At 45.1% G+C, this 17,737-nt stretch overlaps 1 protein-coding gene across 1 annotated transcript in view; it reads left to right on the top strand.

Annotated features, from left to right (window-relative positions):
* Positions 1–17,737, top strand: part of NARF (nuclear prelamin A recognition factor) — a 109,240-nt gene that overhangs the window by 16,845 nt on the left and 74,658 nt on the right. The window contains exons 2-5 of the mRNA XM_063961066.1: positions 5,143–5,217; positions 6,190–6,333; positions 6,669–6,801; positions 8,488–8,622. Of these exons, the coding sequence (XP_063817136.1) occupies positions 5,143–5,217; positions 6,190–6,333; positions 6,669–6,801; positions 8,488–8,622 (487 nt within the window). The remainder of the gene's footprint in view (positions 1–5,142; positions 5,218–6,189; positions 6,334–6,668; positions 6,802–8,487; positions 8,623–17,737) is intronic.

Raw genomic sequence — 17,737 nt, 5'->3', positions numbered from 1 at the left:
GCAGAGAACGGATATATTAAATAAACTGCACTGTGTGTCTGGTGGTCACTCACTATATAATATATTATGTACTCCTGGCTCCTGCTATAACCTATAACTGGCACTGCAGTAGTGCTCCCCAGTCTCCCCCACAATTATAAGCTGTGTGAGCTGAGCAGTCAGACAGATAATCAGATATATATAATATTATATATAGATAATAGATGATGCAGCACACTGGCCTGAGCCTGAGCAGTGCACACAGATATGGTATGTGACTGAGTCACTGTGTGCTGTGTATCGCTTTTTTCAGGCAGAGAACGGATTATAAATAAAACTGGTGGTCACTATCAGCAAAACTCTGCACTGTACTGAGTACTCCTAATGCTCCCCAAAATTAGTAAATCAAGTGTCTCTCTAATCTATTCTAAACGGAGAGGACGCCAGCCACGTCCTCTCCCTATCAATCTCAATGCACGTGTGAAAATGGCGGCGACGCGCGGCTCCTTATATAGAATCCGAGTCTCGCGATAGAATCCGAGCCTCGCGAGAATCCGACAGCGTCATGATGACGTTCGGGCGCGCTCGGGTTAACCGAGCAAGGCGGGAAGATCCGAGTCGCTCGGACCCGTGAAAAAAAACATGAAGTTCGTGCGGGTTCGGATTCAGAGAAACCGAACCCGCTCATCTCTACTAAAAAGAGCACTTTCTTTATAAGTGTTAGAATGACCTAGCATCGGGATTTCATTGTTGGTAGGGATAAGCACAAGCACAAGCCTAAACATGTATATTTCTAACAGAAATAGCCAAATCTCTGTGTGAATTTTGCTATACTGAGGCTTAATCCCTTTCGTATCTCCCTATTGAAACTTCCTCCAAAATGTGTGTCTCTCACATTCTACTTCATTTACCTGTTCATAATATGCAGGTAGTTCCAATAGATGTAGGAGCGCCTGTAAACTATACATGTATAAATGGGGAATTCTGACGTAATCACTTAAGCATGAAAGCTTTTTTTGTATTCAAATGAATTGTTATTTTATTGTACATTATTAAGGATGTTGGAAGTCTCCACAGATTCATAGCTTGTAAAAATCCGTCGCATAGCCTCGTATTTTTGTATGATCACAGAAATTCTTGTTTACCCTAATATCCATATAATTTACAGCAGAACATGTATTATCCCATCTGTTAATCATTGGGTATTATGTGTTGTCACTGAGGTAGATTGTCAGTGTCAATAGCTTAACACTGCTAGAGGATAAACATGTTTTTTTACCAAACATCCTGGTCAAGGCCTCAGCAAGAGGGCAGGAAAACAAATATTTTGAAAATCCAATAATATTCTTCAGAACCAGCTGGTAACATACATTTTGTAAATATTCATATATCCTTTAATTCATTTAAAACAGAGACGGTAAGCGCCAAAGGTGTGTGTGGTAAAAATATTGAAGTGTGGCCTCGTGGGGAAGTGGTATGGCCACAGAATAGTACCAATTCACATTACACTGCACAGTAGTGTCTGTCAGTAACATTGCACCACACAGTAGTACCGTTATACACATTATGCCATGTTATAGCCCCTTACTTGCATTACACCACAGTGGAGCAGAGACCCTTATACACATTATGCCAGGTAGAGCCCCTTATACACATTACACCAGGTAGCGGCCCTTTAATGCACATAACGCTAGGCAGAGCCCCTTATACACATTACGCTAAGTAGAGCCTCTTATACAGATTACACCATGTAGCAGTGACGTGCGGTGGGGTGAGGCAGAGCCCTTCCTGTCATACTTACGTTTGTGCCAGAGTTTTGGCTGTATAAAGTATATGATAAATACAAAGAACATGTTTGAAATTATCTCCTTTGCATTATTCTAATAATTTTTATAGCCAAAACTCTGGAGTAAAAAGTATATGGAGGGTGAGGCAGTGCCTCACCTGCTTATCTTTTCCACACATCTCTGATCAAAACTCACCAAATATCCAGGAGTTTATACTGCTGCACCTGTGTATAATGCCCAGATGTACCCTTTGACTCATATATTGTGTGTAAATCTGGCTCTGGGGCCAGCTAGTGCCTCCTGAGCCATTTAGCTCACCGCACGTCCCTGCCATGTAGAGCCCCTTTAATGCACATAACATCAGGTAGAGCCCCGTAGACACGTTGCCCCAGGTAGAGCCCCGTAGACGCGTTGCCCCAGGTAGAGCCCCATAGACGCGTTGCCCCAGGAAGAGCCCCTCAGACACGTTGCCCCAGTAGGTCCACCGGCTTACGACCATCTCTCCTACTCAAGCTGCAGGCAGTGCATACCTCACTTAAGTGGGAAGCAGCCAGCGGGGGGCGGGCAGTGGGAGGTGGCCAGTGCGGTCTAGGAAGTGGGCAAGCGTACGCAAATGAGATGACCCTGGCGGGGTGACTGCGGGTGACTGCGGCCGGGCCCATAAGCCACAGCGCCCTGGGCGACCACCCTGCTAGCCCGCACCTAAGACCGCCGCTGAGTGGGCTTATCCAACCCATCCATTTTTGTTTGTTTTTTTGGGGGTGGGATGTTTCCAATCATTCTGTCTGGAAGGCAGAGAAGACAAAAAAAAAAAAAAAGATAAAATAATGTATTAACAAAATGCTGCCATGTTCGAAGCTGTAAAGTAATCTCGAGGAGGACAACCCTTTATTTGTTGTGTGCTGTAGTACATGGAATCTGGCTGTGTAATTGTCACATGATACTTTTTATCACCGTATACCTTTATATGTTATTAGTTATAATAGACTTTTCACATCTAGGGGCCGATTCAATTGTTTAGACAGGATTTTTAGACGCCCAAACAAATGTCACAGCATTGTGCATGTTGCGCAAAAACAGCCCGGGTTTAGCAGCCTCCCTGCTTTGGGCGTCCAAAGTGTCCAATTTTTTCTCGCACCTCAGAAGGTTGCAAGAAAAAATGTCAGTCCCGTAACTACTGGCCATCTAAATTGCGCAACAATTGAATTGCTCCGTTTTGTGTCCCCTGGTGGTAGTCGCAGAGAAAAACAATTGAATCGGCCCCTAGGACTCCACTGTGTTGGGAGATATGCTATGAGGAGGGTTGTCTACACCTCTAGTCTCCACATAAAGCTAAATAAGTGTCTAAAATAAATGTCCATTTTGGGTAACCATGTAATTACTGGGATTTCTACAATTGTCCCACTTCTTATCTTTCTTCAAGACTGCTGTGTCAGTGGCTATTTTCCCTTTTTAAATATTCTGTATTTTGACTCTGCCGCCATATCATATAAATTAAATGTCCGACATTCAAGGATTATCCACCTTCACATTACTTTAATGTATTGACATGTACATGTCCTCCTTTAGCTTTCAATGTGTGCTTGTTCTATTTTCGTGCTTTTTATCATATATTGGCTTCCTTCAGTGCTTTTCAGCTACGTATTTACATCACATGCACAATTGTTCCTTCATTGCACTGTATACCGGTGACGTGCGGTGATATTCTGTGAAATTTAGCAATTCCTTCTATTGTGCAATCAAGGCATTACATGCATACCGACAGCGTTTAACATATACTGAGTTTACAATATACACACACGTGTGTGTGTGTGTGTGTGTGTGTGTGTGTGTGTGTGTGTGTGTGTGTGTGTGTATGTATGTATATATATATATATATATATATATATATATATATATATATATATATATATATATATACGCACACGTCTCATAAAGTTTTAACTATCACCATGAAGTTATTGAGATATCTAGATGTAATTTGATGAACATAATCATTGATCCTTATGTTGTAAATTACAGCTACTTATGTTAACTTATTTGGTTTCTGGAGCTGGTATATGTCCGTAACCTTCATTATGGACACAATTGACACCTGCAGTGTTAAGTTCCTCCAATTAAAGGGTAACAGCGCCCACCCAATCCATGATGAAATGCTAGCTGTTTATTGCGATGACATTCCATCATATGACAGTGTTGAGAGGTGGAAAAGGAACTTTCAGACTGGACACATGTTCCTCTCAGATGAGCCTTGTTCCAGGAAACCCTCTATCAAGGATGATCCTGACACGGTGAAGAAAGTGGAGGCTCTTGTCCTCAAAGACAGACGGCAAACCATTAAATTGATCATGAAAGAAGTTGGTCTTGGTTATGGATGTGTTTTGGTTAGCCAATAAGAAAAATCTGGAAAATCTGAACTTGCGTTAATTTGGGCGTTAGGAACCGAGTAAATCCGAACCCGCTCATCTCTAGTCTAAAGGGTCATCACGATGGGTTTCCCTCTTGCTCACCCCATTTCACAAGCAAACTTGATGTGAATTTTGCAGCGGATGTTGACTCTGTTGGAGCAGGATGAAGAGAATTTCTTTACACGTCTTATGACTATGTATGAATTCTGGGTCTACCTGTATGATCGAAAGATCAAAGAAATTAGCAAGGAGTGGAAACACTCCTCCCTCATCCCAAAAAAAGTTAAGGAGCAGAAATCTGCAGGAAAGGTCATGCTGTTCGTTTTGTTTGGACTGTCGTGGCGTAATCCTAACTGATTGCTTTCCGACGGGTCAGACCATCACCAGCACTTACTAATGCACCCTTCTGCAGAAATTGAGAGATGTTGTGAAAGAAAACCGCTGTGGTATGATCAGCAAAGGCATCAGTCTGCTAGCCGATAACGCACCCGCACATTCCACCCAAGCATTCACTGTGGAAGCAGACAGGTGCTGCTATGAACTTTTGCCTCTTCCCTCCCTATTCACCTGATCCCATACCCAGCAACATCTATCTCTTCCCTGAGATAAAGAAAACACTTCAGGTGTAGGCGATTTGACAACACAGATGATGTCATTCGGGAAGTGGAATAATGGTTCTCGAGGCAATGGCAGGACTTCTATAATGATGGGCTACGGAAGGTCAAGAAACGCTGGCAGAAATGTGTGACTCTGCAGGGCAACTACATGGAGAAGACTAAAGTTCAATATACTACATTTAACTTGCTATCTCATTCTGTTCATGGTGATAATTGAAACTTTATGATCCCTCCTTGTGTATGTGTATATATTATTAATCGCTATGTTTTTCCAAAACATCTGGAAACTGTGCAAAATAAGTATACTGCAAAGCATTGTCCCTTTACCTCTCCCCTGGTGTCTGTGTTTAGGAATGCAGCAGGAAGAAGAAGGATAAGGAAGACGCTGAACTGTCCGAGCCACTGTCTGTTGCAGATGAAGATGAGGTAAGATCCAGCTCCTTATCTCAGACCTTCCACATGTCCTTGCAGATGAGACCATCTTGCTCAACAACACACCCATCCTACAGACTTATCTGTGCTTGTCACCCTGCCCCAAGCTAGACTCATCGTCGACACCCTTGAAAGTTACTAGTTTTCACTTTATTTATATCAAGTATAGATCCTTCAATAACCGGCAATTCTGCAAACAAACTTACCTTCAAGAATGGGAAATATTCATATATTTTAATGTCACAAGTAGGTTAAAAATAGTTCATTATATACTCACTTTGATGTCTATTGTGTCTAAAAGTGTATAGCCACGGAAAGAATATTTAGTGTATAGGTTGAATTTCAGTATTAAATCAGACTGTTCATATAATGTTTTATATATTTTTACGTGGACAAAGCCACCCTTTTACAGCAGGTGTTGTCTGATGACTTACTCTTTGCCACATGGGGGGTCTTTCTACTATATTTCAGCATGAAAAGTATACTTCAGTAGTATAGTATGAATAAAGGTCTGTAAGTGACATTAAATTAATATTCTTACAGGATTACTTAACGGCACATTTATTCTGAGTTCTATAAATATGAACGTTAACCCTACATTCACTGCTGTAGTGTTAACTCCTGATACTGGGAGACTGGCACAATGCCAAAGGTGGTAAGAAGCCTCTGAAGAGATCCTTTGTGTGAGTGCCAGGACTCTGCTAATCACAATAAAGGTGGGGGGGTCTTAAGCAAAGTACTATAATTAGAATAAATAGTGTAATTTCATATAGTGGTAACCCCCTTTAACTTTGCAATCCTTCTTTGTTGTCTACTGACAAAGTTTAAGATTCATGTAATAAAAAAAAAAAAATCTGAAAGTACTGTGCTCTTTGTTTCCGCTTAGATTTCTGACCTCTATCTGCAGGTAGACTCTGAACTCCCTTCCCTCACAGTAAAGTTATACCACTTTTATTCCCTCTCCAGAAAAGTGAATTTCACCGCCTGTCAGATGCCCGTATCTTTCTGAGCGATTGCCTGGCATGTGGAAACTGTGTGACCTCAGAGGAGGGTGCCCAGATCTTTGCACAGAACCAGAAGGAGCTTTTAAATGTTTTAAGTCTCAATAAGGTACAGTTGGCTGCCTCAATGTTTTTTTTGTTTTTATTTGTGTGTTGTGTTTAAGAACATAAATGGGGAAACGAGGGTTTGGTTTTATGTTACCTCTTTAGACACTGAAACTCAAACTCTCACAGCTAGAAGCCATAAATAGTTCTTGGTGGTCACTTTGCTCCCTCCCTGCATCTTCCCTTCTAAACGGATGTCTGAGTAGAAAGTAAAGTACTTCTTTCTAAAGTAGGGAGAGTAGTGCAAAAGGAAGAATTGTGGTGGTTCATATACACTGATCGCTGCTTGTAGCAGGCACTATCATAACCTATACTAAACACAGTTCCATTTTTTTACAGAAATGTGACTCTGCGCTGCATAGGGTGGTTGTGGCATCTGTAAGTCCACAGGCCGTGCCTTATTTTGCTGTTAAGTTCCATCTGTCTGTCTGCGAGGCGGCGAGGAAGCTCTGTGGGTTTCTCAAAGGCCTAGGTAAGTTGATGTACATTTTAAAGATCCATTACATATACCCAAACTTACATTTTAAATTATCAATCATGGAGGTAAAATGTGTTGTTCAGTGGGACTCGTCATCTGTATATACACCTATACTGCCAACAACGAGTTCCACATGTCATCAACATTGACTGCATCCTGCTGCCAAGCAAAAAAAAATCCCACCCACCAGTCCAGATGACTGGTGGATTCTGTATTCAGGACCTGAGCCGAGTGCCGGGCACTGACGTCGCCGTGTTTCAGATTTGGAAAAGAAAAGGAAACCTGAAAATGAATGAAAGTATGCTGGGAGGACTGTAAGTCCCTATGGGGCAGATATATTAAGCCTGGAGAAGGGATAAAGAAGTGATAAGCGCAAGGTGATAATCCAGCCCATCAGATACACTGTATCTTATGGTACAATTGTATGCCATACAATATATAACATGCAATTTATAGCAGCTTGATCAACCGCATGCGCTATATCTTATACAAAAAATAGCACAAAAGTACACAATCATATGGAATCACTCCCAGGAAGGTCCCGGGGTAGTTCAAGGGAAATCACATCCGACATCCGCCTCAGACATTTCTCCCTCCTAACATGATAGAAGAGGTTATAGTGGAAATATTTAGTATTATTTATTTATTAACCATTTCTTTATATAGTGCAGCAAATTCCGTTGCACTTTGCATTTGGACACAGTGATAAAACAAAACTGGGTAATAACAAACAGTCACAGAGGTAGGAAGGCCCTGCTCACAAGCTTACCATCTATAGAAGTATAAACAGGCATATTTCAGACTTATGCAGCTCAATAGTACACATCCTTTGCTATATGTTAATGTCAGATTGAGGGGTTAATGTAATGTAAAGGCCTGTGAACTGCAGGCATCGTCAGGTTCCATGCGAGTCTGTCCGATGTTTTAAAGTCTCAATCATTAAAAAGACATAGGAGTATATTCAATTAAAGTCTGATCCATTCCGACATGCATTTGTCGGAATGGATCCGACAAGGACTATTCAATGAACGGCCAAATCCGACAGGTTTTGACCCCCTTTCCGACCATCTCAATCCGACTTTAAAAAAAGTCTGATTTGAGATGAGGGACCTGAGAGGAGGAGACAGGGGAGAGCAGCGGCTACAGCAACGTAGCGCCGTAGCAGGAGGATGTGGCACCACTGCCAGACCTCAACCAGCGTCCACCCGGCTCCAACAAGCGGGACCTCGCTTGCTGGAGCCGGATGGACGCTGCCGTAAGCGGCGGCGGTGCCCCATCCTCCTGCTACACTGCTGTAGCCGCTGCTCTCCCTCGTCTCCTCCTCTCAGCTCCCTCATCTCAAGCCGACTATTTTTAAAGTCGGATTGAGATGGTCGGAATGGGGGCCAAAACCTGTCGGATTTGGCCTTGTTTGCTACAGAAGCACACGGATCGGCAGCTATTTCGGCGATCCACATGCTTTCCGACAAGTCGAAATTCCCAACTTGTCGGATAATTTCGTCTTTTGAATGATTGCTACTTTAAAACATTAAGCAGACTCGTGCAAAACCTGCTGATGCCTGCAGTTCAGTTTGCTTGGGTTTTTTTTGGCACAGCTCTGTGGTTTATTCCACTCTTGAGTATCAGTGTATGAGACATTAGACCTGCAGATATTATGTGTGTTTATTTCTTCATCCTTAGGTGTTCATCATGTTTTTGACACCACCATTGCTGCAGATTTCAGCATCCTTGAGACCCAGAAAGATTTTATTCAAAGGTTTAGACGGCAGACACAGGACGAGCACGCCTTCCCCATGTTTGCGTCAGCATGCCCTGGTAAGAAGAGTCTAAGGCTACGGCAACACATAGCAGCCAAGTGAGTCCCGGTCAGCGGAAGGAGAGTGCACATGGGTGCCTATGCAGGCGCCCACACATGTGCGGCAGTCCCGCCGGATCCAACCACAGTATGCGGTTGGGCCGGACGGCAGGACAATGGGATTTCATTGTGACCACATACATTTCAATGTATGTGTTCACACAGTGCAGCTGTGCCGCACTGTGTTCAATGAAATCCTGTGTCACTGGCCGGATCCAGTTCTGCGGAATCCCGCAGAACAGGATCCGTGTGCACATGCCCCCCCAGCCCAGCCCAGCGTGTCCTGTTCAGCATGACCCGCTTGGCCATTTTGTGTGGCCATAGCCTAAGGCAGCGGTTCCCAAACTTTTTTTAATCTCAGCGCCCTAGAGTATCAGAATTCTTTTCACATTAGTCCTAAGCCAAACATTTCTTATTAAGATGTTCAGAAAAAAAATATTAAATGAAGTAAATGTGTTTATAGGTCATCCTTAGTTTCGGTAATGTGGTGAGGGACAGTGTTGCGCTTCTGTTTGGTCATACATTTTATGATTGAAAGCCACAAGCACTTGTTTTACCTGTTATATTGACCATAAATAATTTAATTGACCTGCCCCACCAAGGCACCAACCCACCCCTGCAAGTGTGCCAGGGGGAGCACCCAGTTTGGGAACCGCCAGACTAAGGGGTATATTTACTTAAGTGGGTGTTTTTTTTAAAGTGGAGAGGTTGCCCATAGCAACCTATCAGATTATTTTTATCATCTATCTAGCACCTTCTAGAAGATAACCGCTAGAATCTGATTGGTTGCTATGGGCAACATCTCCACTTTTAAAAAATGTCTTGTCTGGTTCTCCTTCAGATGAAAGTGTCAATTTGAATACAATGACGGTTGCCCATGAATAATAGTCTGCGAGTTTCAGGAACTGGCCATTTTATACAGCAATAATTTAAAATAGTGTTCAATCTAGGATTTTTTTAGGGCAGGATGCTGAGCATTGAAGAGGGCACATTTTTATTTTGAAGGGCACATTTTTATTTTGAAGGGCACATTTTTCATGTGACGCTTTGCGCACAAAGCATAGCGCATATGTTTATTGTTTTTGTACATACATTTTGCCCTTAGTAAATCATATACCCATGCATACATATAAGACACCTAACATCTGTACTGAGAAACATACTGTATATGTCCAGTCTTCTTGAAAGATCGGCTGTAGCATATACATAAGTAGATAATTATAAATGTCTTTTTCAGTGCTGAAGTAGTTATAATCCATATGTGTTATAAAACAGAAAAGTTAAACAATGGGTTAAAATATATAGGAAAAAAATAAGTCTGTTGTACTAGGGAAATACTGTAAGCAGTACATGCTCACTGCTTACCCTGTTCTTTCCCTCTTTATCAGAGTGCTGTGTTATTTACAGTGCCTCCTCTGCCGTTCAGTTGGCTAAGGATAGAAATTGTGTTCCGATTTCAGAGGTAGGCAAGGAGTAGACGACAACATTGTAACATGCACTCTGACTGTTGCATTGTGTATACAAGGGGGCGATTTATGGTCCTGCAGGGTGCACTTAAAAAAGGCAGGGTGCTTTCTCTGACGTCCTAGTGGATGCTGGGAACTCCGTAAGGACCATGGGGAATAGCGGGCTCCGAAGGAGGCTGGGCACTCTAGAAAGATTTGACTACCTGGTGTGCACTGGCTCCTCCCACTATGACCCTCCTCCAAGCCTCAGTTAGATTTTGTGCCCGGCCGAGGTTGGATGCACACTAGGGGCTCTCCTGAGCCCTTAGAAAGAAAGTATAGTTTAGGTTTTTTATTTTCAGTGAGACCTGCTGGCAACAGGCTCACTGCAGCGAGGGACTAAGGGGAGAAGAAGCGAACCTGCCTGCTTGCAGCCGGATTGGGCTTCTTAGGCTACTGGACACCATTAGCTCCAGAGGGATCGACCGCAGGCCCAGTCCTTGGTGTTCGGTCCCGGAGCCGCGCTGCCGTCCCCCTTACAGAGCCAGAAGCAAGAAGAGGTCCGGAAAAACGGCGGCAGAAGACATCAGTCTTCACCAAGGTAGCGCACAGCACTGCAGCTGTGCGCCATTGCTCCTCATACACACTTCATACTCCGGTCACTGAGGGTGCAGGGCGCTGGGGATGGGCGCCCTGAGAAGCAATAATAACACCTTGGCTGGCAAAAACTCCACAATATATAGTCCCAGAGGCTATATATGTGGAAAATACCCCTGTCAGAATATGGAAAAAAGCGGGAGAATAGTCCGCGGTAAAGGGGCGGAGCTATCTCTCACAGCACACTGGCGCCATTTCTCCTTCACAGATCCGCTGGAAGGAAGCTCCCTGGCTCTCCCCTGCAGTCTACACTACAGAACAGGGTAAAAACAGAGAGGGGGGGCACTAAATTTAGGCGCAGTATATATTATATAGAAAAAGTAGCTATAGGGGACATAACTCAGTTAGTCCCTGCATTATATAGCGCTCTGGTGTGTGCTGGCATACTCTCACTCTGGAGAGGAGTGTACAGCGCTGAAAAACCCTTAAAATCCGGATAGTGTCTATATATAAAACACAAAAAGGATTATTCTATCCTTTGTACATAAAAATGGGCAGTAATACAAGCTCTAACAAATAGCTTAGTGGATAATTAGTGAAAAAGCATATGATATAGAGAGCATTAATTAGAGCAGTTGGTAATCGTTATGCAAACTTCTATCCTTTGTACATAGCGCTGTGAGGGGGAATAATTTCTGTTTTCATAGAAGTTTGCATAACGATTACCAACTGCTCTAATTAATGCTCTCTATATCATATGCTTTTTCACTAATTATCCACTAAGCTATTTGTTAGAGCTTGTATTACTGCCCATTTTTATGTACAAAGGATAGAATAATCCTTTTTGTGTTTTATATATAGACACTATCCGGATTTTAAGGGTTTTTCAGCGCTGTACACTCCTCTCCAAATCTCTTTTTTGTGCAGTGTTAACTACAGGTGTTGGTGTATACCTGGGATTGGAGTTGAGCAGCTGATTACCAGCGCTGTGAGGGGGAATAATTTCTGTTTTCATACTCTCACTCTGTCCCCCCAAAGGGCTTTTGTGGGTCCTGTCCTCATTCGGAGCATTCCTTGTGTGTGTGCGGTGTGTCGGTACGGCTGTGTCGACATGTTTGATGAGGATAATGATGTGGAGGCGGAGCAGATGCCTTTAGAAGGGATGTCACCCCCTGCGGGGCAGACACCTGAGTGGATGGGCTTATGGAAAGTAATGAGTGCACGTATAGACTCCTTACATAAGAAAATTGACGACATGCCAAATGTGGGACAGCCGACTTCTCAGCTCGTGCCTGCCCAGGCGTCGCATGGGTCGTCAGGGGCTCTAAAACGCCCGCTACCTCAAGCAGACCCAGATGTCGACACTGATACTGACACCAGTGTCGACGACGATGAGTCTAACCTGATGCCCACTAAGGCCATTCACTGCATGATTGAGGCAATGAAAGAGGTGTTACACATTTCTGATATAACTACAGGTACCACTAAAAAGGGTATTATGTTTGGAGAGAAAAAACTACCCGTAGTTTTTCCCCCATCAGATGAATTAAATGAAGTGTGTGAAGAAGCGTGGGTTTTCCCTGATAAAAAATTGGTAATTCCTAAGAAGGTACTAATGGCGTTCCCTTTCCCGCCAGAGGATAGGTCACGTTGGGAAACACCCCCTAGAGTGGATAAAGCGCTCACACGTTTGTCTAAAAAGTTGGCACTTCCGTCTCCGGATACGGCCGCCCTCAAGGAACCTGCTGATAGAAAGCAGGAGGCGATCCTGAAGTCTGTATATACACACACAGGCATTATACTTAGGCCAGCTATTGCGTCAGCTTGGATGTGCAGTGCTGCCGCTGCGTGGTCAGATAAACTGTCAGAAAATATTGACACATTAGACAGAGACACGATCCTGTTAACCATAGACCATATAAAAGACTCAGTCTTGTATATGAGAGATGCACAGAGGGAAATCTGCCGACTGGCATCTAAAGTAAGTGCATTGTCCATTTCTGCTAGGAGAGGCTTATGGACTCGCCAGTGGACAGGAGATGCAGATTCAAAAAAGCACATGGAAGTGTTGCCATATAAGGGTGAGGAATTATTTGGGGATGGTCTCTCGGACCTAGTTTCCACAGCAACGTCTGGGAAGTCAGCATTTTTACCCCATGTCCCCTCACAGCCTAAGAAGGCGCCGTTTTATCAGGTTCAGTCCTTTCGGACCCAGAAAAACAGGCGTGGAAAAGGCGGGTCCTTTCTGTCCAGAGGCAGAGGTAGGGGAAAAAGGCTGCAACAAACAGCAGGTTCCCAGGAGCAAAAGTCCTCCCCCGCTTCTTCTTCCAAGTCCGCCGCATGACGGTGGGGCTCCACAGGCGGAGCCAGGTACGGTGGGGGGTCGCCTCAAAAATTTCAGCGACCAGTGGGCTCGCTCACAGGTGGATCCCTGGATCCTGCAAATAGTATCTCAGGGGTACAAGCTGGAATTCGAGGCGTCCCCACCCCACCGGTTCCTAAAATCTGCCTTGCCGATTGCTCCCTCAGACAGGGAGGCGGTGCTAGCGGCAATTCACAAGCTGTATTCCCAGCAGGTGATAATCAAGGTACCCCTACTTCAACAAGGCCGGGGTTATTATTCCACACTATTTGTGGTACCGAAACCGGACGGTTCGGTGAGACCCATTCTAAATTTGAAATCCTTGAACACGTACATAAAGAAATTCAAGTTCAAGATGGAATCGCTCAGGGCGGTTATTGCAAGCCTGGACGAGGGGGATTACATGGTATCCCTGGACATCAAGGATGCTTACTTGCATGTCCCCATTTACCATCCTCACCAGGAGTACCTCAGATTTGTGGTACAGGATTGCCATTACCAATTCCAGACGCTGCCGTTTGGACTGTCCACGGCACCGAGGGTATTTACCAAGGTTATGGCGGAAATGATGATACTCCTTCGAAGAAAGGGAGTTTTAATTATCCCGTACTTGGACGATCTCCTAATAAAAGCGAGGTCCAAGGAACAGTTGTTGGTGGGAGTAGCACTATCTCAGGAGGTGCTGCACCAGCACGGCTGGATTCTGAATATCCCAAAGTCACAGCTGGTTCCGACGACACGGCTACTGTTCCTGGGTATGATTCTGGATATAGTCCAAAAGAAAGTGTTTCTCCCGGAGGAGAAAGCCAGGGAGTTGTCATCTCTAGTCAGAGACCTCCTGAAACCAAAACAGGTATCAGTGCATCGCTGCACACGGGTCCTGGGAAAGATGGTGGCTTCTTACGAAGCAATTCCCTTCGGCAGGTTCCATGCCAGAATCTTTCAGTGGGACCTGTTGGACCAGTGGTCCGGATCGCATCTTCAGATGCATCGCTTAATAACCCTGTCTCCAAGAACCAGGGTGTCTCTACTGTGGTGGCTGCAGAGTGCCCATCTTCTAGAAGGCCGCAGGTTCGGAATACAGGACTGGGTCCTGGTGACCACGGATGCCAGCCTTCGAGGCTGGGGGGCAGTCATACAGGGAAGAAACTTCCAAGGACTATGGTCGAGTCAGGAGACTTCCCTTCACATAAATATTCTGGAACTAAGGGCCATCTACAATGCCCTAAGTCAAGCAAGATCCCTGCTCCTACACCAGCCGGTGCTGATCCAGTCAGACAACATCACGGCAGTCGCCCATGTAAATCGACAGGGCGGCACAAGAAGCAGGATGGCGATGGCAGAAGCCACAAGAATTCTCCGATGGGCGGAGAATCATGTACTAGCACTGTCAGCGGTGTTCATTCCGGGAGTGGACAACTGGGAAGCAGACTTCCTCAGCAGACACGACCTCCACCCGGGAGAGTGGGGACTTCACCCAGAAGTCTTCCAGATGCTGGTAAACCGTTGGGAAAAACCACAGGTGGACATGATGGCGTCCCGTCTCAACAAAAAGTTAAAAAGATATTGCGCCAGGTCAAGGGACCCTCAGGCGATAGCTGTGGACGCTCTAGTGACACCGTGGGTGTACCAGTCGGTTTATGTGTTCCCTCCTCTGCCTCTCATTCCAAAGGTATTGAGAATAATAAGAAAGCGAGGAGTAAACACAATTCTCGTGGTTCCGGATTGGCCAAGACGAGCGTGGTACCCGGAACTTCAAGAGATGCTCTCAGAGGACCCGTGGCCTCTACCGCTCAGACAGGACCTGATACAGCAGGGGCCCTGTCTGTTCCAAGACTTACCGCGGCTGCGTTTGACGGCATGGCGGTTGAACACCGATCCTAAAAGAAAAGGGTATTCCGGAAGAAGTCATTCCTATGCTTATTAAGGCCAGGAAAGATGTTACGGCAACGCATTATCACCGCATATGGCGAAAATATGTTGCATGGTGCGAGGTCAATAAGGCCCCAACAGAGGAATTTCAACTAGGTCGATTTCTGCATTTCCTGCAAGCAGGAGTGGATATGGGCCTAAAACTAGGCTCCATTAAAGTACAGATCTCGGCTCTGTCGATTTTCTTTCAAAAAGAACTAGCTTCAGTACCTGAAGTTCAGACATTTGTGAAAGGAGTGCTGCATATTCAGCCCCCGTTTGTGCCTCCTGTGGCACCTTGGGATCTCAACGTGATGTTGAGTTTCTTAAAATAACATTGGTTTGAGCCACTAAAAACCGTGGATCTGAAATATCTCACGTGGAAAGTGGTCATGTTATTAGCCTTGGCTTCAGCCAGGCGAGTGTCAGAATTGGCGGCTTTATCATGTAAAAGCCCTTATCTGATTTTCCATATGGATAGGGCAGAGTTGAGGACTCGTCCCCAATTTCTCCCTAAGGTGGTGTCAGCGTTTCACCTGAACCAGCCTATTGTGGTGCCGGCGGCTACTAGTGAATTGGAGGACTCCAAGTTGCTAGACGTTGTCAGGGCCCTAAAAATATATGTTTCCAGGACGGCTGGAGTCAGAAAATCTGACTCGCTGTTTATCCTGTATGCACCCAACAAGCTGGGTGCTCCTGCTTCTAAGCAGTCTATTGCTCACTGGATTTGTAGTACAATTCAGCTTGCACATTCTGTGGCAGGCATACCACAGCCAAAATCTGTAAATGCCCATTCCACAAGGAAGGTGGGCTCATCTTGGGCGGCTGCCCGAGGGGTCTCGGCTTTACAACTTTGCCGAGCAGCTACTTGGTCAGGGGCAAACACGTTTGCAAAATTCTACAAATTTGATACCCTGGCTGAGGAGGACCTGGAGTTCTCTCATTCGGTGCTACAGAGTCATCCGCACTCTCCCGCCCGTTTGGGAGCTTTGGTATAATCCCCATGGTCCTTACGGAGTTCCCAGCATCCACTAGGACGTCAGAGAAAATAAGAATTTACTCACCGGTAATTCTATTTCTCGTAGTCCGTAGTGGATGCTTGGCGCCCATCCCAAGTGCGGATTGTCTGCAATACTTGTAAATAGTTATTGTTAACTAAAGGGTTATTGTTGAGCCATCTGTTGAGAGGCTCAGTTGTTTTCATACTGTCAAACTGGATATAGTATCACGAGTTGTACGGTGTGATTGGTGTGGCTGGTAAGAGTCTTACCCGGGATTCTAAATCCTTCCTTATTATGTCTGCTCGTCCGGGCACAGTGTCCTAACTGAGGCTTGGAGGAGGGTCATAGTGGGAGGAGCCAGTGCACACCAGGTAGTCCTAAATCTTTCTAGAGTGCCCAGCCTCCTTCGGAGCCCGCTATTCCCCATGGTCCTTACGGAGTTCCCAGCATCCACTACGGACTACGAGAAATAGAATTACCGGTGAGTAAATTCTTATTTTTTCACATTTCAAAAATGGGCAGGGTGCAGCACCCTGCTGAAACAGCCTAGAAGGAACACTATAAAAGGCAAAACCAACGTGATTTTGCATTTTACATTTTTGCCATTTTAAATCTACAGTCTAAATTACTGGATTAATGTTGGTTCCTGCCACTCGCTGGGTACTTCATCTGGGCCTGCATTGTGTAGGCGATGTAGCATTTGATGTTACAGAATTATCTTGCCTATTAGCTATTTTTCCTGTTAAAGTCTCTTTATTTTATAATCCCCTGTGCTTAGGTTAAGCTGTAGCTTTTCACAATCTTCTTATTTGAATCTGTCAATTATTTTCTGTGCTGCATAGTTAAAAATGTTATACGCATGCCTAACTTATTTTCTCTATCGTCCTAGTGGATGCTGGGGTTCCTGAAAGGACCATGGGGAATAGCGGCTCCGCAGGAGACAGGGCACAAAAGTAAAGCTTTCCGATCAGGTGGTGTGCACTGGCTCCTCCCCCTATGACCCTCCTCCAAGCCAGTTAGATTTTTGTGCCCGGCCGAGAAGGGTGCAATCTAGGTGGCTCTCCTAAAGAGCTGCTTAGAAAAGTTTAGCTTAGGTTTTTTATTTTACAGTGAGTCCTGCTGGCAACAGGATCACTGCAACGAGGGACTTAGGGGAGAAGAAGTGAACTCACCTGCGTGCAGGATGGATTGGCTTCTTGGCTACTGGACATCAGCTCCAGAGGGACGATCACAGGTACAGCCTGGATGGTCACCGGAGCCTTGCCGCCGGCCCCCTTGCAGATGCTGAAGTAAGAAGAGGTCCAGAATCGGCGGCAGAAGACTCCTCAGTCTTCTAAAGGTAGCGCACAGCACTGCAGCTGTGCGCCATTTTCCTCTCAGCACACTTCACACGGCAGTCACTGAGGGTGCAGGGCGCTGGGAGGGGGGCGCCCTGGGAGGCAAAATGAATACCTATTTTGGCTAAAAATACCTCACATATAGCCTCCGGAGGCTATATGGAGATATTTAACCCCTGCCAGAATCCGTTAAGAGCGGGAGACGAGGCCGCCGAAAAAGGGGCGGGGCCTATCTCCTCAGCACACAGCGCCATTTTCCCTCACAGAAAGGCTGGAGGGAAGGCTCCCAGGCTCTCCCCTGCACTGCACTACAGAAACAGGGTTAAAACAGAGAGGGGGGGCACTAATTTGGCGTTAGAAATATATAAAAAAGATGCTATAAGGGAAAACACTTATATAAGGTTGTCCCTATATAATTATAG

This window comes from Pseudophryne corroboree, chromosome 3, assembly GCF_028390025.1.
Source record: "Pseudophryne corroboree isolate aPseCor3 chromosome 3, aPseCor3.hap2, whole genome shotgun sequence".
NCBI classification, from domain to species: domain Eukaryota; kingdom Metazoa; phylum Chordata; class Amphibia; order Anura; family Myobatrachidae; genus Pseudophryne; species Pseudophryne corroboree.
Note: the sequence above shows the minus strand (reverse complement) of the source record. Positions and strands in the feature narration are given on the sequence as shown.